Source organism: Colletes latitarsis, chromosome 2 (assembly GCF_051014445.1).
Source record: "Colletes latitarsis isolate SP2378_abdomen chromosome 2, iyColLati1, whole genome shotgun sequence".
Classification (NCBI taxonomy): Eukaryota; Metazoa; Arthropoda; class Insecta; order Hymenoptera; family Colletidae; genus Colletes; species Colletes latitarsis.
The window spans coordinates 24,461,529-24,485,983 of NC_135135.1; the positions used below are offsets into that span (position 1 = coordinate 24,461,529).

Consider the following 24,455-nt stretch of genomic DNA (forward strand, 5'->3'; position numbering starts at 1 on the left):
TCAATTACGTCGAAAAATTTAGGCACCTACCCCTGTCGTCACACTATCGCTTGCACGCAATTGATCACAGATTGCTGTTCTACAGGCGTAACTTTACACGTTAATAACTTTTCAACGAAGCCTCTATCAACAAATTAGTATTTTTGATTTTCGACTTAGTTTGTCCCCCACAATCTCCTATTAAAATTTTCCCCGTAGCTGGTCGAATTATAGACCGTAGAATTCTGTCGTCGAAGTTCAAATAAGGTTAAATCGCATTTTCGCCGTTAATTTGACAAATTTCGACGACCAACAGTCCCCAGCTGTGAAACGTTCGTCGAACCGAGTCGAGTATTCGGCGGTTCGAGTAACAAATTCGAAGCATCGAAAGCGTTCTGGATGCTTGAAATCGTTCGAGCACTTGGCTCGGTGCGAATATTCGAGTACTCGGTTTTTCCCCCGAACAGAGAACAGCTCTGGTGCGCGGTGACCGCGATAACGGTGGAAAATGGCGTTGCTATATCGGGCAACCGATCGCGTACCTTTTATTAAGCAGTGACATTGTTGGAACTTTAAGGATAATTCACGACCGCGACACGGGGTCGATAAAGAGAAAAAGAATACGCGTTCGACAATATCTGTGCGCCGAGTTTCATCAAAATCGGTGATTGTCCATCGGACGGGGATCCTTGGGCGTTGCATTTAATGCAACCCTCCACCTACCTCGATCCTCCCCTTTTCTTCCGGCTCGTCCCGGATGCCAGTCTGTTTTCTCATTAAGGAATGGAAAGTTTCTTGCCCCGGAACACGCGGGGCGTGTCGCCGCGGCGAAAGCACCCGCTAGAACTCGTTAACAATATGGCGAAATGAATATCACGGAACCGTCGCGGAACGCTCGAACGAACATAAGAATCCATTATCGGGGCTTAATGTCTCCTCCCTTCGTCCGCGTTCTTTATTTTTTACCCGGAGAGCTTTATTAGCGTCTCGTTTGGGATGAACAGTCCCCGTCCATTATGGAGTCGGTTTGTCGTCAAGCGTAGACCCAACGGACGCGATTTCCATCCGCGGATCGTCGATCGACGAGAATTCCGCGCACCGACGGCGGCAGGGAAACGGGACAGGCACCCTGACATTTTCTGCGTCGGCCCTGGAAAAGGTCACCCGGAATGTGGAGCAACTTTTGAGCCGACAGATCGAGCGTTCTCGCGGGACCAGCCGAGGGTCGCCGTGTTATTATCGCTCGGCGAGTTTGACGCGCGAAATCGACGGCCTGGAACGGGGAACTTCGCCGAATTAGCGACAAAAGAACGCCGGTGCACGTCCACTTTGAAATTAATTAGTCGCCCGGCGTCCACGCCATTGCGTACTCCCTGGGAACGAAACACGAAATCTCAGTTTCCATATCAACCCTTTGCACCCAAGGACTGCATTTTAACAGAAGTTACTTGAATGTAATTTTTCTGATGCAATTTTCGTTGATGAGGTCAGGATACGAAATAATACACCTTGACACACTTAACGAATAAACTAGAAATTTATCAAATCACATACGAGGTATACAGAAACGATGGACATGCAATGACGTAATGGACGATGATCGTGGCGACCTAATCGAACAGTATGACGAGCTCGAATTGCTGGCGAGTATCACTCGCAGTCTCATCAGGCGATGATCATTTGGGCAGTGTCTGAGAATATTCGTCGCTCTTTTTTTTTAAATTTTGAGGAATTAAAATTGTCTTTTCCACTGGAATAATTTATAAATGTAATGTAAAATCTGTTTATTAACACATTATCGACGAGAGCCGAGAATTCTCATTTTATTTAATTCGTATTCAATATTATCCACATACAGGATGTTCGACCAACCCTGGGAAAAATTTTAATAGGGGATTCTGGAGGCCAAACTAAGACGAAAATCAAGAATATCAAATTTTTGACTGAGGCTTCGTTAAAGTTATTAACAATAAAATTAAAAAATTTCAAATCGTTCTGGAAAAATTATTTTCGGTTGCGAGGGTCAATTACAATCACTTTTGGTGAATATACATACCCCCGAAATCCTACCCACCTTCGAGAAAAAAATTCGAGAAGGTGTGAAATTTTTCGACGGAAAAAAAAATTTCAAATCGTTTTGGAAAAATTATTTTCGGTTGCGAGGGTCAATTACATTCACTTTTGGTGAATATACATACCCCCGAAATCCTACCCACTTTCGAGAAAAAAATTCGAGAAGGTGTGAAATTTTTCGACGGAAAAAGAAAATTTCAAATCTTTCTGAAAAAATTATTTTCAGTTGCGGGGGTCAATTACAATTATTTTTGGTCATTACACATATCCCCGAATTCCTACGCACTTTCGAAAAAAAAATTCCTTTCGAAAATCTAATTAGGTGCCTAAATTCGACGAAAAAAAAAATTTTAAATCGTTCTGGAAAAATTATTTTCGATTGCGGGGGTCAATTACAATCATTTTTGGTCATTACACATACCCCCGAATTCCTACACACTTTCGAGAAAAAAATTCGAGAATATGTGAAATTTTTCAACGGAAAAAAAAATTTCAAATCGTTTTGGAAAAATTATTTTCGGTTGCGAGGGTCAATTACAATCACTTTTGGTGAATATACATACCCCCGAAATCCTACCCACTTTCGAGAAAAAAATTCGAGAAGGTGTGAAATTTTTCGACGGAAAAAGAAAATTTCAAATCGTTCTGGAAAAATTATTTTCGGTTGCGGGGGTCAATTACAATTATTTTTGGTCATTACACATATCCCTGAATTCCTACGCACTTTCGAGAAAAAAATTCCTTTCGAAAATCTAATTAGGTGCCTAAATTCGACGAAAAAAAAAATTTCAAATCGTTCTGGAAAAAATATTGTTAGCTGTGGGGGTTAATTACAATCAGTTTTGGTGAATAGACATACCCCCGAAATCTTGCGTATTTTCGAGAAAAAAATTCAGTACTGGCGGAACTTTAAACGTTAATAACTTATGAACGAAGCCTCCATCAACAAATTAATATTCTTGATTTTCGTCCTACTTTGGCGTCTAGAATCTCCCATTACAATTTTTCCCAGGGTTGGCCGAATACCCTGTATAATTCCTGCAGATTTCAATAAAATATATTAACCCCTTATCGTATAATGACGAATCTGACTCGTTAAAATTTTTTGATGTCAAGTTTCATAATCACTAGGCTACTCATACGTCATCGAGTCTTGTATATTAAACTCAACATATTGTTACATTTACGAGGTATTCGTAAATCTATTCTTTTTCGTGGTCGAACAAATTTAAACAAAATTAAATAGTGCACGTTTGAAAAATTACATTAAATCGTACGTCAAGGGGTTAATTACAAACCCACTCATATTTTTAGTATACACGTGTCGAATTCTATATCATTAAAATCACCGTATAGGAAAGTTTTAATAAAAATGCCCCGTCGTTAATGTGTCTTCCCGTTCATGGTATTTTTTAACTAGTTGGAACACGTTCCAAGCATCCTGTAATTGAATTTGTCCACTAAAATAGACACTGCAAGGCGCTTGCTTCTCTCTCTCTAGTTTACCGAGGGGTCGACGACCCGGAACTCTTCTTAATTACAATCAACGTTCGACAAAAGACACGGCGGACTCAATCACCAGCTAGAGATGACCGATTTAAACGATTCTAATAAGGGTTGGTGTGATTTCGTGGGCAACGACCCCAGTTGGTACCTGAAACGGTCAATTCGGGACGTGGTTTTTATATCGAAGCCCTCGAAGCGGTGGCCTGGTACGGATCAATCTTCCTGTTCGATAACGACGCACGGTACGCACCGCGGTGCAATCATCCGTGCATAATCTTATCTCGGTTCCTGAACCGGGAAGCCGTGTCGAATGACATCGAGGAGAGCGTACGTACGCGTCGTCGTCGGTGGCATTATCTCCAGCGCGAGTGACCGTAAGCAGGAATCGCGAGATCGATCATTCTTGCGAAACAGCGCAACCGGCGATATCGACGGGCCTGGTAACCTTGCGAAATTATTGAACGACCGTCCGTAAAGTCGGAAGCGGAGTCGCCCCGTGGAACGACCTCGTCTACGATCGTTTGCCCTGTCCAGGAGCATATTTCCCCCGGCCCCGTGGATCGAGGATGGCACGTTGCATCGCGGGAATTGAATCAACGCGACGAGCTTCGTTGATGGAGATGACGGAAAACGAGATAGAAAGTGCGAGAGAGAGAGAGAGGGATAAGGAGGGGGATGAACGTAAAAGGAAGAGAGAAAAAGCAGAAATAGGTGGAGTAGGAAGCGAGGGGGACACGAGAGCGAGAGGAGGAAGAGCAAGGATGGTGGGGGATCAATTTAGAAGCCGTGACTCACTCGACACGGTGACGTCGTTAGCGCACCCCTTCCGCCCAGGCCCCCCGCGCCGCCCCTGAGAGAAAAAAAGGGAAGGAAAAAAAAAAAAGAATAATCCGGTCACAACTCTCTCTCTAAGCGAGAACTAATCGAGGCCAGTGCGCACCGCCGGGCGAAGAACGGGGCGGAGGGATGCTCCCTCGTCGGCCGGTCTCGGTGAGAGCCTCGAGTATTATTTCTGGTATTCGCGTGTACCGCTGTTATCCGGACGGTGGGAGGGCCGGGAGACGGAAAGGATACGGGGGAGTCATCGTCGCGCGCGATAACACCGCCGGCCCCTCGTTACGTCGAAAAACTCGACCGTCGGAGCAGAGTTTTGCCTGCGCTCGTGCAGCTCACGCGCCGGTGACTCCTGTTTACCAGCGCCCGCCAAAGAGAGGGGAGCGGTTGAGGGAAAAGAAAAAGAACGAAAACGCGCGAGAGGCGAGAAACAAGGAGACTCCGGGGCCGAGGGGAGGGCGCAAACGAGGAAGAGGATGCGAAAGGGGGAAGTTATCCAACGCATCCTCTCCTCCGCGCCCACCGAGCCAGCGTCCCCTCGTCCCAATTACCGTGCCCATCGCGCACCGCCTCGTCCACGCTTGTAATTTGCATCCGACCTCTATTTCCTTCGCAGCCGTCGAATTGCATCGTCCCTGCGCGAATTCGCGCGAGGTAGGCCAAGTACGCCGCACGAGGCTAGGAACGGAAGGAAATAGAGGCCGGAGGGGTCGTATGGTCCTGCGGAACTAGCCGTACTCACGAGGCACACGATCAACGGGGATCAGGCGGCTCTCGACCGACGGGCATCCTAAACCGATTCCTCCGTTCCCCGAGTCCTGGCGCCGAGGACCCCGGACGATCCTCCCGTTGTCGCTTCGGCAACACCCACTTTCTCCTCTGGCCTCGTAACCCCGAGGGCCACTTTTCCTTCTTTCCCTCGCCACCGTCGTCGAACGAGGCGCAGCACTACTCCGACAGCACCACCACCACCACCACGATGCGATCCTCGACTACCAACGGTCACCACACCACCGCGACAGGAAGCAACCACCAACGCCACGGTTCGACCACTGGCACTGCTACCGCCGTGAGCAGCAGCAGCAGCACAGCAGCCCGTTCTTATCCCGACGTTTTACGTTCACCGTCTGACGATGCTGCGTCACGCGGGATTCCCCTTTCGCGCTACGCCTATCGACTAAACCCCGTAATAATTCATCGCACTTGCCCCGTACACGCGGTTAAGTCGCGCCGTTTCGCGTTCCCTGCAGCCACTCCTCGCTGTCACCGCGACGCGTGACCGTCGACCAGAGAAAGCCACCCTCCGAACGCGAGCTACACGCGTCGAGCCGAGAGCATGGGACACGATACCGTGGCTCGCTGCGGAAACGCCACCGTGAGCTGGCCCGTCCTACGCGCCTGTCTGCTCTCCCAAGCCTCGAAACGCCGCCCTCCTTGCGCCCCGCCGCGGCGCCTTCTGGCCACTCGCGACAGCAATATATGGGCGATCGTGACACACGCGTGCCCGTGACACGTCCCAGCATGCGCCCTTCTTAGCGCGCCTCGTACCGCACGCGCCCGACCGAGTTCGCTTTGATTCGCCTCGCCGCCGGGTGTCGCTGCCCTCGATGCGTCATCTAGGGACTTTCTGTTCCGTACGTATCTCCCTCGAACCTCTGCGATCAAAAGAGACACGATTTTTCTCTGGCCAATCTTGGCGCAGAGACGAGCAACGTTTCTCACTGAATGGAAAATCCGAATAGAAGTTTAAAGAAATATCTATACTCTTGTTTTATCGAATATATATATATATTTCTGTAAAATTTTGCTTATCTCTGCCTTGGTAAAAAAGCGCGCGCATTCTATACGTCCACGATGAATGATGCTGATAACAGCCTTATCGAATGCTATATCTATCTATTATCGGATCCCGTGATCATTTACTATGTACCTTGTCTTTGTAAGGTGATTAATTTAGAAAATGCTTTTAGGTATTGTGGATTTATTTGGAGTAATATTCTAATTTCGCGCCCGAATTTGCGTGTATTCAGGCATGCAGCTAGTTTAGGAACTTTTGCTCGGTTGATAACGTGCATTTTGCAATTGCCATCACAAATATCGATACTAATCTTTTTCTATGAAAAATACACTTCTTTGTGTACCTACGATATGTTGGCGAAGATTAACATTTTTATAAATATATCTTATCTCGAGCAAATAAGTAAAACCAATATGATTTTACCATCCTCGTATTGATTTGTAATTGCACAGACGAGGTATACGAGTAAACCTTTCATCCAATGTATTTTCTCGGCCCATTTTTCTGAGGCTCTAGAGCCCCATTACAATTTCCTCGTCACTCCCAACATTACCAACAGATTTAGAAATGAATTTCAATCCCTTCCCATAGTCAATTCGCATGTATTTGCGCACACGTTACAAATGTCTGCCCATCAATACTAATTCAGTGAATAGTTTCTCAACTGACGAGGACAATTGTTCGAACTGATTCTGTTCTCGATTCTCCGAAGCTACCCGCAGTAATTTCGGACCGCGTCGTGGAAGTCGAGAGTGTACCGTCTAAATTGTCGTGGAATAGTTCGTTACCTTCAACGCTAGATGGCGGTCATTTATCGACCACAAACCCTCTGGTGTTAAAACGGCCAAGTTTGTCGTGAAATCCATCTACCGTGGACGATGCGAACTATTCGACGACAAAGTTGGGCGTTTTAAAACCAGAGGGCCTGACGTCGGTAAATAAGTGCCATTTAGCGTTGGAGGTAACGAACTATTCCATGACAAACTTGGGCGTTTTAGCACCAGAGGGTTCGAGGTCGATAAATAAGTGCCATCTATCGCTGAAAATAATGAACTATTCCACGATAAACTTGGACGTTTTACCATCCGGATTTCCAAAATGCCAGGAACAAACCTTGAGAAGAGGTGGCATGTATCTTATAGCTAAGGGAATAATGGGAAGAAGATTCATCTCGACTGCCCAAGCATTTCTACTTTTTGATCTATGTAGGCCATAAGTACCATAATGAAAATAAAATTTTGTGACACGTCTTTTACGAAAATACACGTTTTAAAACCCCTTGATCATATTTCAAGTATTGAAAAAAAGGAATTACTTTTGTATTATTCCTATGTATGAGCGTACATATGTATATTATTAATACGATTTTTCGAAATCAAAATACTTTAAGATTGAAACTTAATAAATTAAAATGAGGGTCCACTCTTTGCCAGTATCGTGCACGCTGTAGCATTTTTCAATAGGAAGTGTTCTTATTTTTATAATACGAACACAACAGAGGAATCAATTGTGGCAGACATTAATTAATAATGATTTTCCTCGATAGGTTTTCAGATAACTAACTAAGCTTCTGCTGGTCTCTACATGCCTCTACTGACCTCCGCTTGTTTCTGCTAGCCTCCACTGGTATCTGTTAACCGCTAATGACCACACCAGATACTTCTGACAACATATAACGATAACGACTGGATACTGCCAGCCTCTCCCTGCCTCTGCTGACCACCGCTTATATTTCTGACAACGCATAACGATGATTACTGACTTCTGCTTGCCTCCGCTGGCTTCTACTGACCGCTGCAGACTACTTTTGATACTTCTGACAACGTATAACGATTACGACTGTCTACTGCCAGCCTCTCTCAGCCTCTGCTGGCCTCTACTGACCACCGCTTATATTTCTGATAACGCATAACGATTACTACTGACTTCTGTCAGCCTCCGCTGGCCTCTGCTGACCGCTGCTGGTTTCTACATGCCTCTACTGGTGGCTAACTTGAATTAGCAGGTAATGTCATCAAACTATTTTACACAGTTATACCCCTTTTTACCTGAAGTATTCGATTAAAAAGTACGAGGTACAAGATACGGCTACATGAACTTTTGAATTTTCCTACAGACCTCCGCTGGCCTCTGCTGACCGCTACTGGCCACTCCCGTTACTTCTCACAACGTATAACGATTACGAGTGGCTACTGTCAACCTCTCCCAACCTCTGCTGGACTCTGCTGACCATCGCTTATATTTCTGACCACCTATAACGATTACTTCTGACTTCTGCTAACCTCTGTTGGTCTTTGCTGATCTTTGTCAGCGTGTGCTTGTCTCTGCTGAACTTTCCTGGCCTCTGCCGAACGCTACTGACCACTGCAGGTATTTCTGATAATCTATAACGATTAATACTTACTACTGCATGCCCCTACAAGTCTCTGCTTGCCTTTGCAGCTTTCTGCTTGCCTGTGCATGCCTTTGCTTCCCTCTGCTGAACACTGCTGACCACCCCTGATGCTTCTGACATCGTATAACAATTACTACATGCTACTGTTCGCCCCTGCTGATCTCTGCTTGCCACTGCTGGCCTCTGCTCGTCTCTGCTGACCACCTCTGATGCTTCTGACAACATATGACGCTTACTACTTGTTACTATTCGCCCATGGTGATCTCTGCTTGCCACTGCTGGCCTCTGCTGACCACCGCTTATATTTCTGGCAACGTACAACGATTACAACTGGCTACTGTTAGTCTCTCCCAGTCTCTGCTGACCGCTACTGACCACTCCTGGCATTTCTGACAACGTATAACGATTGCTACTGACGTCTGCCAGCCTCCGCTGGCCTCTGCTAACCGCTGCTGACCATTCCTGTTACTTCTGACAACGTATAACGATTACGACTGGCTACTGTCAGCCTCCACCAGCCTCTGCTGACCTCTGCTGACCACCCCTGATGCTTCTGGCAACGTATAACGATTACAACATGCTACTGCTTGCCCCTGCTAGTCTCTGCATGCCTCTGCATCCCTCTGCTGACCTCTGCTGGCCCCTGCTGACCACGCTGACCTTTGTTAACAACTTCTAACATGATATACATGTATTAAAACTTTGTATAATGTAAATCTATGACAATAAATGATGTAATTTCAAAGAATTCTATGTGTTCTCGTCACTTTTACCTTTCTTTTCCTCTCCCCATTATTCCCTTAGTTATAAGAAACCGTTTCCCTACTTAAAATTGGAATTCCAAAGTGCCCGGAGCGTTTTCTGAAATGCCGGTGACCTTGACCCACTTTCGAAACTGGGTCAAGGCCATCCAGATTTCCAAGTCGGCCAGAAGATTTCTAAAATTTCGAATGGCCTTGACCCACTTTCGAAATTGGGTCAAGGCCATCCAGATTTCCAAGTCGGCCAGAAGATTTCTAAAATTTCGAATGGCCTTGACCTACTTTCGAAATTGGGTCAAGGCCATCCAGATTTCCAAGTCGGCCAGAAGATTTCTAAAATTTCGAATGGCCTTGACCTACTTTCGAAATTGGGTCAAGGCCATCCGGATTTCCAAGTTGGCCCGAAGATTTCTGAAATTTCGAATGGCCTTGACCTACTTTCGAAATTGGGTCAAGGCCATCCGGGTTTCCAAGTCGGCCGGAAGATTTCTAAAATTTCGAATGGCCTTGACCTACTTTCGAAATTGGGTCAAGGCCATCCGGGTTTCCAAGTCGGCCGGAAGATTTCTAAAATTTCGAATGGCCTTGACCTACTTTCGAAATTGGGTCAAGGCCATTCGGATTTCCAAGTCGGCCGGAAGATTTCTAAAATTTCGAATGGCCTTGACCTACTTTCGAAATTGGGTCAAGGCCAAATCCGGATTCTCAAATAGCCCGGAATTTTTCTAAGATTCGAATGGCCTTGACCCACTTTCGAAACTGGGCCAAGGTCAAGGTCAAATTCGGATTTCCAAAGTTCCCGGAACATTTCTAAAATGCTGGTGAACTTGCGAAGAAGGTGGTACGCATCTTATAGGTAAGAGAATGATTTGGAGAGGAAAAGGACGGTAAAAAATGAAGAGAACACATTGAATACTTTGAAATTGTATCATTTATTGTCATAGATTTACATTATACAAAACTTTAATACATATAAACATATTATATTATATTATATCATGTCACAAGTTATCAGCAACGGTCAGCAGTGGTCAGCGATGGTCAGCTGACGTCGGGAGATGTTGACAGAGGCCAGCTTAGGTCGGGAGATGCTGGGAGAGGTTAGCAGAGGCTGGCAGTAGCCAGTAATAATCGTTGTTGGTTGCCAGAAATATAAGCGGTGGTCAGCAGTGGTCAGCAGCGGTCAGCAGGGGCCAACGGAGGCCAGCAGAGGCATGCAGAGGCAAGTAGAGTCCAGCAGGGGCAAGCAGTAACAAGTAGTAATCGTTATACGTTGTCGGAAGCATCAGGGGTAGTCAGCTGTGGTCAGCAGAGGTCAGCAGAGGGATGCAGAGGCATGCAGAGACTCGCAGGGGCAAGCAGTAGCAAGTTGTAATCGTTATACGTTGTCAGAAGCATCAGGGGTGGTCAGCAGAGGTCAGCAGAGGCTGGGAGAGGCTGACAGTAGCCATTCCTAATCGTTATACGTTGTCAGAAGTAACGGGAGTGGCCAGTAGCGGTCAGCGGAGGCCAGCGGAGGTCTGTAGGAAAATTCAAAAGTTCATGTAGCCGTATCTTGTACCTCGTACTTTTTAATCGAATACTTCAGGTAAAAAGGGGCATAACTGTGTAAAATAGTTTGATGACATTACCTGCTAATTCAAGTTAGCCACCAGTAGAGGCATGTAGAAACCAGCAGCGGTCATCAGAGGCCAGCGGAGGCTGACAGAAGTCAGTAGTAATCGTTATGCGTTGTCAGAAATATAAGCGGTGGTCAGCAGAGGCCAGCAGAGGCTGGGAGAGGCTGGCAGTAGACAGTCGTAATCGTTATACGTTATCAGAAGTATCAAAAGTAGTCTGCAGCGGTCAGTAGAGGCCAGCGGAGGCAGGCAGAAGTCAGTAATCATCGTTATGCGTTGTCAGAAATATAAGCGGTGGTCAGCAGAGGCAGGGAGAGGCTGGCAGTATCCAGTCGTTATCGTTATATGTTGTCAGAAGTATCTGGTGTGGTCATTAGCGATTAACAGATACCAGTGGAGGCTAGCAGAAACAAGCGGAGGTCAGTAGAGGCATGTAGAGACCAGCAGAAGCTTAGTTAGTTATCTGAAAACCTATCGAGGAAAATCATTATTAATTAATGTCTGCCACAATTGATTCTTCTATTGTGTTCATGTTATAAAAATAAGAACACTTCTTATTGAAAAATGCAACAGCGTGCACGATACTGGCAAAGAGTGGACTCTCATTTTAATTTATTAAGTTTCAATCTTAAAGTATTTTGATTTCGAATATATTATAGCCAAGGGAATAATGGGGAAAAGAGAAGAAAGATAAAAATGATACGAATACATAGAATTCTTTGAAATTATATCATTTGTTACCATTGATTTACATTATACAAAGCTTTAATACGTCTATATCATGTCAGTAGTTGTCAACGAAGGTCAACTGTGGTCAGCAGGAGACAGCAGAAGCCAGCAAAGGCCAACAGAGGCTGGCAGGTGACAGTAATAATCGTTATACCACAAACGAGTTATACGAATGGACCTTTTACCTAATGTACTATTTCGGCGCATTTTTCTAAGGCTCTGGAGCCCCATTACAATTTCCTTGTCACTCGCAACATTACCAACGGATTTAGCAATGAATTTCAATCCCTTCAATATTAATTCAGTGAATAGTTTCTCAACTGACGAGAACGTTAAAATCACCTCTGAATTGTTCACTCGGTATGGCAATTGTTCGAACTGATTTTGTTCTCGATTCTCCAAAGTTACCCACAGTAATTTCGGACCGCGTCGTGGAAGTCGATAGAGTACCGTCCAAGTTTGTCGTCGAGTAGTTCGTATCATCCACGCTAGATGGATTTCACGACAAACTTGGGCGTTTTAGCACCAGAGGGCCTGACGTCGGTAAATAAGTGCCATCTAGCGTTGGAGGTAACGAACTATTCCACGACAAACTTGGGCGTTTTAGCACCAGGGGGTTTGAGGTCGGTAAATAAGTGCCATCTAGCGTTGGAGGTAACGAACTATTCCACGACAAACTTGGGCGTTTTAGCACCAGGGGGTTTGAGGTCGAAAAATAAGCGCCATCTAGCGTTGAAAGTAACGAACTATTCCACGACAAACTTGGGCGTTATGTCAGCCGGATTTCCAAAGTGACCAGAACATTTCCAAAATGCTGGCGACACAAAGTATACGAGTAGACCTTTCACCCAATGTATTTCTTCAGCCCATTTTTGGGGGCTCTAGAACCCCATTAAAATTTCCGTACCACTCACAACGTTACCAACAGATTTAGAAATAAACACAAGGGGGAAGTGAGACAGAAAATGAAATTACATAAATTTTAGTATTTTTTAATGAAAGCTGTACAGTCCAGAATTGAGCATCAATCGATTAATTTCATTAGAGCAACCAGTCGATTAAGATTACTTAAAGATTTCAAGATTATTAAAATACGTAGGGGTGTACCTCATCGATAAGTACACCACAAATCCTCTATTTCTAATTTTAAATTGTAGTACATCATTTATTTAAAAAATAACTCGTTATGGCAGTCAGATTGGTCCACGAAAGTCCATAATCTGTGCTCGTACCTTATTACTCATATGCAATAATCACGAATTTATGTAATACCTGTTCTCAACATTATCTCTGTACTAGAGATTAAATGTTACTGTCGATTCACACATATTGGAAGCAGTCCGTCGTTTCATCTCGAACTAAGAACAGTTGGTATTGTAGAGTAGTGTCATGGCGCCGTAACCATGACAGAAAGTTTGTTCCTCACCGACGAATTCGGCAGTAAACCTAATATGTGGGGTGGCTACCGACATAACAAAGTCTTCCTAGTACTATTGCTAATGCCTATAATCCTAATACAAACTTACATATGTAAGTATTCGTCCAGTATTGCGTATCGATAAACAGGACAGACATGTGAACGCGGTTATGCGTGAAATGTGACGTGCTCCGGTATCGTAACTCCTACGTATATATCGTGCTAACTTCAAATACCTTGTCAATCACGCGTATTTTGTGTCGTTAAAATCGGTAATGATGGAGGAACATCCGTTAAACCGAATATAACCCCATTTGATTCGATAATATTACACATAATCACAATGTAAATACAGTGTTTATTTCAAAGTTAATCGTTTTGTATCGAACATATACTGTCCTAGTTTCTTTCCACGAATCCTTTGCTAATACATTCTCGTAGAAAAACGTATAAAAGCATATTACATCAACGTAGACCCTCGAATACTTTATTAAGAGGTTATGTCAGAAAGACACAGCGTACGAACAAACCTTTCGTAGTCAGAATATTGTTTTAATTCATTGTTTTACAGATTACAAGGAGCAATGCAAATGGCTAGAACTGAGGGGCCTGATAGAGTCGTTACAAGCCGACCAAGGAGAGGTGAACCGACTGTCATACAGTATAATGAAGTTGGTGGAAAAGAACAGCGTGTTAAATGGTGGCGGCAAACGAGAGTATGGCGATAAACCCACGATATACGTCATCACTCCAACGTTCGCCAGGCCTGTGCAAAAAGCAGAGCTGACACGGTTGTTGCAGACGTTTCTGCACGTACCTAACCTCCATTGGATCGTCGTGGAGGACGCGGCGATGAAAACGCAGCTGGTCACGCGGTTTCTGATAGACAGCGATTTACCGTATACCCATCTAAACGCTGTGACCCCGCCTAATTACAAATTGGGGAGAAACGATCCGAATTGGAAGAAACCACGTGGCGTCGAGCAACGAAACGCGGCGTTGCGCTGGCTTCGCGACAATGTGAAGTCGACCGACAGAGGGGTCGTGTATTTCGCCGACGACGACAACACGTACTCGGTGAAGCTGTTTCACGAGGTAAGGACGTCAGTTTGGCCCAGTCGCGAAAACGTTACGTGGACGTACCTTTGCAGATGGCGAAGATACAGAAGGTCGGCGTGTGGCCTGTCGGCCTGGTCGGCGGTTTGATGGTGGAGAAACCAATATGTGATAACGTAACTAATAAGGTAATCGATTTCAACGCGGTCTGGAAACCGGACCGTCCGTTTCCGTTGGACATGGCCGGGTTCGCCATCAACGTGACGCTTTTATTGGAGAACAAGGAGGCGGTGTTCTCGTACGACGTCCAAGGTGGCTACCAAGAGAGTGAGATCCTGAAACAGATCGTCACCAGAAATGACCTGGAGCCCCTGGCGGATCTTTGCACGAAGGTACGCGCGCTAATTTTTATTCGATGAATGTATATAGACTGTTTATTTTGAGAGGGGTGCAAGTCCAATTACTTTTGTTTCGAGAAAGTTGAACGTTAGCAGATCTGACAATTAAAAAATATAGGTTATGTGGCGGCTGGGAATGTGTGTACTAATTTATTAATATGTAAATTGATTATACTGGGTGTTCAGTCACCCCAAAATAAGACGAAAATCAAGAATACTAATTTGTTGATGGAGGCTTCCTTAAAAAGTTATTAACGTTTAAAGTTCTGTCGGTATTGATTTTTTTTCTCGAAAATGCGCAGAATTTCGGAGGTATGTGTAATGACCAAAAATGTTTGTAATTGACCCCCGCAGCCGAAAATAATTTTTCCAAAACGATTTGAAATTTTTTTTTTTCCGTCGAAAAATTTCACACCTTCTCGAATTTTTTTCTAGAAAGTGGGTAGGATTTCGGGGGTATGTCTATTCACCAAAAATGATTGTAATTGTCCCCCGCAACCGAAAATAATTTTTCCAAAACGATTTGAAATTTTTTTTTCCCGTCGAAAAATTTCACACCTTCTTGAATTTTTTTCTCGAAACTGAGTAGGATTTCGGGGGTATATCTATAAATCAAAAATTATTATAATTGACCCCCGCAACCGGAAATAATTTTTCCAGAACGATTTGAAACTTTTCAATTTCGCCGAAAAATTTAGGTACCGATTTTTCTTAAAAATTCCTTTTTCATTTTTAGTAATTTTGTTTGACACCCTACAGAAAAGTTGTCTAATACTTTTTTGTAGGTACCCATGATCTCTACTTAAAAAAAAAGTTTCATTGAAATATATTCACAATTGTGGGAGTTATGACTGTTTGAAAATTGGACCATTTTTATGGGGTTTTTCTCATTTTGCGAGGTCAGGGACCAACTTTTCGAATATTTTTGCGATTTGTACTTATTCTCCATCAAAATACGCGTAGTTTGATTTTTTAAACATTAAAATCGTCCAATCCGTTCAGAAGTTATGACGTTTTAATGATTCGCATGAAAATTCGGGCAGACACATCTGGTCAGAAATTAGATTTTCGGTAAGGAATTTTTTTCTCGAAAATGCGCAGGATTTCGGGGGTATGTGTAATGACCAAAAATGATTGTACGTGACCCCCGTAACTGAAAATAATTTTTCCAAAACGATTTGAAATTTTTTTTTTCCGTCGAAAAATTTCACACCTTCTCGAATTTTTTTCTCGAAAATGCGTAGGATTTCGAGGGTATGTCAATTCACCAAAAATGATTGTAATTGACCCCTGCAACTGAAGATAATTTTTCCAGAACGATTTGAAATTTTTTTTTTCCATCGAAAAATTTCACACCTTCTCGAATTTTTTTCTCAAAAGTGTGTAGGATTTCGAGGGTATGTGTAAAGACCAAAAATGATTGTAATTGACCCCCGCAACCGAAAATAATTTTTCCAGAACGATTTCAAATTTTTGAATTTAATTGTTAATAACATTTTAACGAAGCCTCCATCAACAAATTGGTATTCTTGATTTTGGTCTTATTTTGGCCTCTAGAATCTCCCATTATAATTTTTCCCAGGGGTGGCCGAACACCCTGTATAAAATAGTATACGATGCAGTTTTGCAAAATCTCAATCCAACATATTTGCAACCAATTTACTTTTTCTCCGTTAGTGTTGCTTCTTATCTGTTTTTTAATTGCGTTTTGTAGATTTTTCGTTGAAACGAAATTCTCTCGTTATAAACAAAAAGTTTACACTAAATTAAGCATAAATCACGTCATATCTCATTTTTGTTAAAAAAAGTACACCACTTTCAAAATAAAGGGTCCATATCTCGAAGAAATATTGGTTTCTCGTAAGCGGGGGGGTTCAGTTTATTACGGGCAGAATTCGATACAGTAATTTTTAGAGTAAAAATATTCCTTTAAATCGAGTGAAGTTCGAAACATTTTCGTCTGTCGGTAAAAGTAGTACCACCGTAGAGGATTATACAAGTTTTCATAATTGGTTTCAGGTGTACGTCTGGCACACGCGGACAGAGCCACCACAGTTGAACGTCGAACAACTGTTGATTAGGAAAGGTAAACGGTCGAACGCAGGCATCGAAGTGTGATAAAAAATCAAGCTTGTCGTTCGATGCGTTTCGCGATCGTTACAAGAACTCGAGGGCCCGCCGTAGTGATAATATTCGTCTGCGAACGAAAATGAAGAGAACAAATTTTGTGTACGCTTTTTATCATTTGTACTTGGCCATGTACTCCCCTCATTGCGGTAAGATGCAGTGCCATAACTTTACAGCGCACATACGATAAGACTACACATACGACGTTGATTAATTCTAAGTCGTTCATCTCTGAATCAAGCTCACGAGTGAAACGTTTCTTTTTTTTTTATTATTATTTACTTTCCGAGTGTCTGTTTGTACAGGAATCCTTGTACGATGAATTGTATTTTTTTCATACTGTACCAATAAACATGTTAGCATAAACGAATGTGTGAATCATTTGACCTTCGAAAGTGTTCTTTATCCTTTATTAGTCGAGTACGTATCCTTGAACGCGTACAGAAAAAAGCATACATAAAAAATATGCCTTATACCTACGAACTTTTAATAATATTCGTAATATTTTTATTTTTCTTTTTTTTTTTTTCCTTTTTTGTCGTTTAAATTGGAAGAATGCGCAGTAATACTTTTCGTGGGAAGCTACTTGGGTTACGGATTTTGGCAACGAATATAAAATAGCTAGATAAACACGCGACCTCTCCTCCGCGAAGAAGAAGCCTCGAAATACTGCGTGTGACGATCACGAAGACGAACAACTCGCCGTTTAGTTTCATTTCTCGTCGATAGATATATTTTTTTTTTTCCCTCGTGTATAATATGTACTCGTTCACTTACATGCTAATAAGTACTATATATTTGGCAAAACTCTGTAATTTACGGGTACGTAAAAAAGCTACCAAGTGCGGAAAGTGTGTTCGCAAGCGTGGGAGAAGAGACGGGTGTTTTTATTTCCTTTATTTTCTCTCTATTTTTTATTTTTATATACGTAGGTACAATTGGTATCCCCTTCAATAAATATACACGCGATCGATTATCCTTTCGGGCTTAACATTTTGTTCGTTTGTCTTAGTTTTCTTATTCTTTGCGAACGCACCTTCCGAACTTGCACGACAACATCCTAACCTTACCGGACCCTCCTAACCTTATATCCAATACTCCTTAACGATTAGGAAAAACGTTTACAAGCATTTACAAAAACTTATCACATTTTAACTGCGTTTTCTCGAAAAGCCATCTTACACATTAGGACAGAATTGGTATTATATATATATATGGCAGCTTTCGATTGTTCTCTCGTGTTTTTACGTGTTCCTGAAACGGTGATTCGAATGTCCGTCCGCTTCGACCCGCGCAAACTTCTCTAAAGCGTTAAGAATTCGTTTTACCGACTATCGAAAGTGTCGCTGCTTTTGATTACACTATACATACATATTCAGAGAGACTTTTAATGTAAAGAGATACGTTCGAGTAGATTGTCGGCCACAGTCGGTGTATCGGATTACCTTATTTCTCGGAACTCCATTCTAATTTCCGTATCTTACAGTCCTTAGGTATACTGTTTCGGAATGGCAAATCGGTAATCCAATCGCGGCGACGCGCCATTTTATAAACCAGAGCTTTATTGCGACAGCTGCCCAATTCTTCCTTACATACGATAGTAACTAACACAGGATACACAAAATACTATCGATAATAATTAAAAAAAGAAACGTAAAAACGAAGGGGAGACGGTTGGGCTGCTTTTGCGCGCGACGGTAATCTTTACATTGTAAAATTGTACACGGTAAACTATCACCATAAATTATCACGGATAAAAAAACATTTCTCGCGTCCAGGATCCACTTCGAAGTATATAAAAAAAAAAAAACTATCGCAACTAATTATACAACGTAACCAAATACGTCAGTCATGTTCGTGGCAGGCAAGAGTTACATATTCGAAAGCCGAACAGTAATGTCGTCTTCGTAAAATTTCTTTTTCGAACAGCGAGAATCCGAGTGGCCTGAGTTATACACTTGATCGTCAATGACAAACCGGTACGATTCGTTTCCATGAAATTTTACACTTAAAGGAATCAGTCTTTGAACCAAGGTCGTATATAACCACGAAATCGATAACCTGGCGTTTAGAATCGAACGTTAGAAAATGAAATGTGTCTGTGGACCTTACGATACGGTATCTAATTGAACAACTTACAGGAATGGGTGTCGTGTCGTGGAGTTACAGTAAACCTTCGAAAGTATATACACAGATCAGAGGTCGCTGCTAAACCGCGAACCTCGTTGAGATAGAGTCCCGTTCCGGTTCCGTTCGTTTCCGTTTCGCGACGTAAAAGAAAACGATGCTTCACGATCTATCGATTCCCCCCTATCTCGGGGATCGATAGCAACGATTATCGCGACATCGACGCTGGAGAAACGAGACGGATGTCCGGAAACGGTTTTCCTTAATACCTTTCGTGCTGCACGCACGATAATACAGTACTACCCAGCGTACTAGACTGCGATTATCTAGAGGGTGCCTCGAAGCAATGATCACTATTTATCGACCAACTTCTACCAATTTCGCGATTAATTTTGTACATTCCTCCTCCTCGTGCAAGCGATCTATCTATCCCCACCTTGCAATATTCGCTAAGTTACATTACATCGACAGATTTTCTTTCCCTAGAAACGATCGTCGAAACCGAGTACGTTTCGTACTCGTTTCGCGACGGATCGCGTTACGAGGGAGGAGAGGGAGGGAGCGAGGGAGCGGGAAGAGAGCGTTTTATTTTCTTTAAGGCTTCCCGAAAATGCTGCCCCGAAACCGCTACAGAGACTAACGAGGTTAGGTCCCGCGAAAAGAAGACTACGTCGGGGAATTTTGTACCGAATCGTTTTGTGAAATGCAGGCTTACCAATAAGAGGTTATACAGCTTTCCATCGTGTCCTCGACGGGGGGGGGGGGGAGGACACACCGGCGAGAATGTACGCGCGTATCGTCGCGTCGATCGTCGAATAATTCACGAAGTAATAGCGGTCGAACGACGCGTCTCGTGTGTCGTTCGACCGTCGCCGGATGGCGCTCGCGGCGCCCTCGGCGCGAGGAACGAAGCTTCGTCGCGTTCCCGCGCAAATTCAAAACTGGAACCGTGGAAGCTTCGTTCGCCGCGTACTTACGTTGTACATTCCGAGACGTACGAGCTCCATCGTATCGTTCGAGAACACTTTGGCCAGAAACAACGTTTCCACGGTGATTTACAATCTAGTACGCCGGAAGAATATCTAAACGGCCGAATCCTTGCCGACGAAACCGGTCTTTGACACGGACCTCTTCCCGTCGAAGGTGATGGACGTTTCCCGACGCAGGCCCGTGTCGATGATCGGCGTGATCTTTTTCTCTTCCTTCAGCGGCTCCTTCTCGTCTCTAAAATGTTTCAATGCACAGACTGGGTTAATGCCACGGGGACGAAATGGTACTTCGCCGCGCGATCGGTTACGGTTTACTTCTATTACTGGGCATAAAAGAGCATGTCGAGAGATGCGGCGCGTGGTGCAACATCGATTAATACGCATAAGGCATGCCATCACTCGTTAGTATCGTGTATTTGCAACCAGGGGAATTTCGGTCTTCCTTTCCCATGTGTTTCTAATAAAACGGTAGCAAGCGTACAGTGGGTCGCAAAAGTATTCGTCCATGCAGCGTCGTATCTTACAATTGGTGGAACCTGGCGTTTCCAATGTCGTTCCATCAATTATTTCATGAAATCTAGCACGTTTATAAAAAGATAATAGTATTAATTTCGTGACAAAATTGAGGTCTGACGTGCTAATACATTTCCACAATCCACTGTACGCAAGACTTCCCGCAGCTTTGTAAGATAATCTAAGGAGAGGCGGATAATAAAGTGTTAAAATCGTAGAGACGTATGAATCAAAATTAATTTCGGTCTTCAGCGTCTACCCGTACTTTCGCGTCGTAACGAGACTGAATCACCTACGTCCATGATCCACGGCCGAATGGAGCAGGGTAAATTAGAGCGTGATGGTGGGTGTGCTACGTAGTTAACGAGCAATTAATATCACTTCAGAGTGTTGATATCTCATGCAGCATAGCCAAAGCACGGGCGAGAATAATGGCGACAGTTTTATGCAGAGCGCGTGAAGAGTGATGGGAGGTAGACAGAGAGAAACAAATAAGCACTAAATGAAACTTAATAAGATGGTGACGTTCGTTGCACGAACCCGTACAACGTGCTCTCTGTACGAAAAGTGGTTGGCGGCGGGATAGGATGCGTGAAACTGAAAGAAGGAATGTGAAAACAAAACGGAACGGTTTAAGAGTGAGTAAAAATCAACAGGCAGAAGAGAATTCATGCTCGAATCCTGTTTTATCGACTGGGTACCGCGTCCGTTTCATCCCCCATGGACGCCATCGTGTCCTCGAGTGTGCGCGTTCGACATTCCAGGACGTTCGAGGGGGCCGTGAAAAGAACAGAAACGAAAACGAAGAAAGAGAGGGAGAAACAGTCGACGGAGCATTAAATTAAAAAATATCATGCCAAGTAGAAAGCCGTGTCAGAGCCCCTACGTGAGGGGCCATGCGTCTTACTGATTTCACTTATGTATCTCTCTTACATGGCAGTGTGTTTGACCAATCTAATGGTATTTTTTCCACTACCCGAGTCTTGGATGGCCGTGACCCCGGCGACATTGGCCATTTTTTGGTCGCAATACGGCAATGGAAACCGCCAACCGTAAAGACTACCGGTAAAGAAAAAAAAAGAGAAAGATGCGAGAGGGTCAGAAGTGTCTCCTAATGGCGGGCTAAGATTCTAACCGGCCGAACACAAGTTTAACTTCCGGCTACTTCTTTAAACGGGCAAATGTTCCTTTCGAACCGGAAGCGCGGCGAACGACGCATGGTTTACATCGAGCTTCCATTAAACTCGCATTACAAAAGGCTTCTTTGAGCAGTTGCGTTTTGCAGTTTTCTATTCACGATGTACAGAGTTCTGTTCAAAATAGTATTCCGACCTTGTATTTGCAATTCGGTACGGTTCAAAGAAAGTTTTCGGTAGCAATTTGATCAAGTAACATTGTTGAAGTCTCTATTAAATCATTAACCTTTAATTTTACAACTACGTTACTCCTAGTTTCCACGCGCAATTACTCGTGTTAATGGGTTAATTACAAACGTTATGGCGTAAGGTATTGTGTGTGTATTCGACCGTAACCGTATCGTTCATACATGTTAATAGGTCGAAAATTAATAGAGGTAATAGGAATTTACCAGATTCTCGCGTTCTAAACTAATTCCCGTTGTTAGTCGCGGTAAACCTCCAATATTTATCACGGCAGGGAAGCAGAAAGATAGAGACCGACGATTTGAAGTTCGATGATGGGGGGTGAGAGGTTCGATGACACGGTAATGTAGAGCCAGACTTGCCAAAGCACAAATGTAAAATAGATGTAACGTATATAGGAAAGTCGAATAAACTGTCTAAAGATCGAAAGGGTGTTTCGTGTGTGTTGGCGTGATCAACGAATTCGATCGAAATGAGTCTCACCTGCCCAACTTCGCGTCTTCTTCGTCCACTGGTTTCCGGCGGGATCGTTCGCAGACGTAATATATAATTCCTGCAACAGAAATTTCACAGAATCAATAATAATATACCAAAATATAAGAAATCCAATTAATTCCCTCTTAATAAAATTCTGAAAATATTCTATTATCGTTTAACTCGATGTAAGTGTACCTAAGAACGAGTAGTTATTAAATCCATACCGATTTAAATGGTTTCTCACCTGTTTTATGGGCGCAACAGCAGATCACGTCGATCACAATAATGAAAATGATCAGTACCGCGATCACGATACCGATTATGGCTGCGCTGGATATCAGGGGCCCTTGATGGTGAACCACGGTGGTGTCTATAGCTTGAAGGACAAGAACAGCGTATCAGATCGAAGTATCGCGACGTGAATGTACAATATTTCTTGCAATCCGTTAGTGCAAAAGCAGTACTTAACAATGTTTGGTGATGATAAGGGGATCATGGCTGTCGCACGAACGGAAATTTACAGACGATTCCGTGGGAACGAACAAAGTGGAAACGTACTGGTAGGTTTTGTATTGAAAATTATTTCCAATGGCAGAAATTACGATTTTCGAACGTAATTACCAGGTGTGCGGGTACTTGGAGAGTATAGCTACTTAATTATTTCACTATTTTAAACATTCAAATTAATTTGACCCTCGTTCGCAGAAACTCGTGAAAAATAAGAACGAATAGCATACTACTTTAATATTAATAGTGCTGAAAATTAATAATCGTTAGTTACATGTATTATAATAATAACTAATTTGTCATTGTCACTGTGCTTATAATTTTACGGTCTGATTGCTTCTCGGATAACGGAGATACAGTATGTCAAGTTTGCTTAAACCAGTGATTTCCAAATATTTTTAACAAATCAGAGATACAAAAACGTAGTCATATAAATTACCTCAAAATTAAATTCTTCGATTTTGATAGACTGTATATAATAAGATACTTGAAAAACAGTGGTTCGCGAAAATTTTCACGATAATATATGCATTGTATTGATTACATTTTCTATTCTAAATATATAATTCTAAATTAAAGTTTATCCAATAGTTGAATTTTTATACAATGCGTTAATAAAGGGAAACGTTTTGAGTGATCTATATTCTTCTGGTAAGGCTTCCTCTAATTTGGAAAATACTGGTTTAAAACCAAGATGGGGGTGGGCCTTGAGGAGCCAATTGGTTATTTATGAGCACCCGCACATCTCCAATTACGCGGACTGTGTTAACGAGATCGCGTGAACACGGGGTATCCAACATCACCAAACACGTTACGCGGACGATTAATTTTAGTCTCCTGAAAAGAAACAAGATCGGCGGGGGGTTCTGGGGATGTGCCAAAAATCCGTTTTCATCGAAGCGTAGACACGTAAGGAACCAAAAACCAAAGCCAACGAGTATACGGATTAAACAAACAAGAAAAAAAAAAGAGGAGAAGAAGCTATCGTCATCGAAGAAGCAGTAAAAAGAAGCGTGTTAAAAAAATAACGAAAAGAATAGAAAAGGAAAAAAAAAAAAATGAAAAAAGAAAAAAAGAACAAAGTGGTGCAAGAGTACCAAGCGCGAAAAGTATGGCGTACAAAAGCGACAGAGAAGCCTCCCTTCTTCTGGCGAACGCAGAGAAGGGTAGAAGCTCAAGGAAGGGGGAAGAAAGCTCATTCGCTACCTTTCTCTCCCGTTGTTAGTTTCTACGCATCGCTAATCTAAATGTGCTACCTCCACACAGAAAGCCTTTCCACTGATTGCTTCTTACTTGCTCCCTTTCTCTCTCTCTCTCTCACTCTCTTTCGCTCGCTCGCTCGGTCGCTCTTTTGCTTTAAGTCAACAGGGACTACTACGATATACTTAGCAGATTGTATGATACACATTACACCGGACGTTCTCTTCTGATGTGCTGAGCATATTTACCGTTTTCTTTTGGACCATGTGGCTCTATCTCGTCGAGTGTTTTTTTTTTTTTGTCAAGGTGAGCGGAAAATGAACAAGACGGCCGAGAAAGAAACCACCTCAAACTTTTACCGCGATCTTAAATTTCTAAAGTCTTAAATTTCAATGTCTCTGGTGGCACTGTTGCACTCGAGTAACGGATAAACAATAAAACATTTGTAAATCGTTGTCGATTCTTCCTGAAGTATTCGAATACTGACATTTCATTCGTGGTTCAAACTTCGTGTCTAGACAAAGAGTTTCCTCCAAATTTCTGGCCGAGTTTCCCGATCGGTGCAATA

The 24,455-nt window shown here is 43.1% G+C and overlaps 3 protein-coding genes across 6 annotated transcripts in view; 1 reads left to right on the plus strand and 2 right to left on the minus strand.

Annotated features, from left to right (window-relative positions):
- Nucleotides 1–5,742, minus strand: part of LOC143351621 (protein FAM135A) — an 81,719-nt gene extending 75,977 nt beyond the window's left edge. Inside the window, exon 1 of the mRNA XM_076783387.1 lies at nucleotides 5,135–5,742. The gene's annotated coding sequence lies outside the window, so the exon portion shown is untranslated. The remainder of the gene's footprint in view (nucleotides 1–5,134) is intronic.
- Nucleotides 5,743–12,953: 7,211 nt separating this feature from the next.
- Glcat-i (Glucuronyltransferase I) lies at nucleotides 12,954–17,037 on the plus strand. The gene is made up of 4 exons (XM_076783409.1): nucleotides 12,954–13,224; nucleotides 13,683–14,206; nucleotides 14,263–14,559; nucleotides 16,585–17,037. The coding sequence occupies exons 1-4, from the start codon at nucleotides 13,098–13,100 to the stop codon at nucleotides 16,681–16,683; spliced, it is 1,047 nt and encodes a 348-aa protein (XP_076639524.1). The 5' UTR covers nucleotides 12,954–13,097; the 3' UTR covers nucleotides 16,684–17,037.
- A 51-nt stretch (nucleotides 17,038–17,088) lies between these two features.
- Fas2 (neural cell adhesion molecule fasciclin 2) overlaps nucleotides 17,089–24,455 on the minus strand; it is a 172,650-nt gene continuing 165,283 nt past the window's right edge. For 2 of the 4 annotated variants that reach the window (XM_076783394.1, XM_076783393.1), the window contains 4 exons: nucleotides 22,425–22,556; nucleotides 22,187–22,256; nucleotides 21,255–21,380; nucleotides 17,089–20,043 (listed from right to left, as the gene is read on the minus strand). In XM_076783394.1, coding sequence (XP_076639509.1) covers nucleotides 19,902–20,043; nucleotides 21,255–21,380; nucleotides 22,187–22,256; nucleotides 22,425–22,556 — 470 coding nt within the window. In that variant the 3' untranslated portion in view covers nucleotides 17,089–19,901. The remainder of the gene's footprint in view (nucleotides 20,044–21,254; nucleotides 21,381–22,186; nucleotides 22,257–22,424; nucleotides 22,557–24,455) is intronic. The other 2 variants (XR_013081779.1, XM_076783395.1) reach the window with 2 other exon arrangements.

Bases quoted from the DNA above. Each gene is read 5' to 3' on its own strand.
- Glcat-i (XM_076783409.1), top strand. From the start codon at position 13,098: ATGACAGAAAGTTTGTTCCTCACCGACGAATTCGGCAGTAAACCTAAT. The intron at 13,225-13,682 runs GTAAGTATTCGT...ATTGTTTTACAG, and splicing joins CCTAATACAAACTTACATAT to ATTACAAGGAGCAATGCAAA. The intron at 14,207-14,262 runs GTAAGGACGTCA...GTACCTTTGCAG, and splicing joins CGGTGAAGCTGTTTCACGAG to ATGGCGAAGATACAGAAGGT.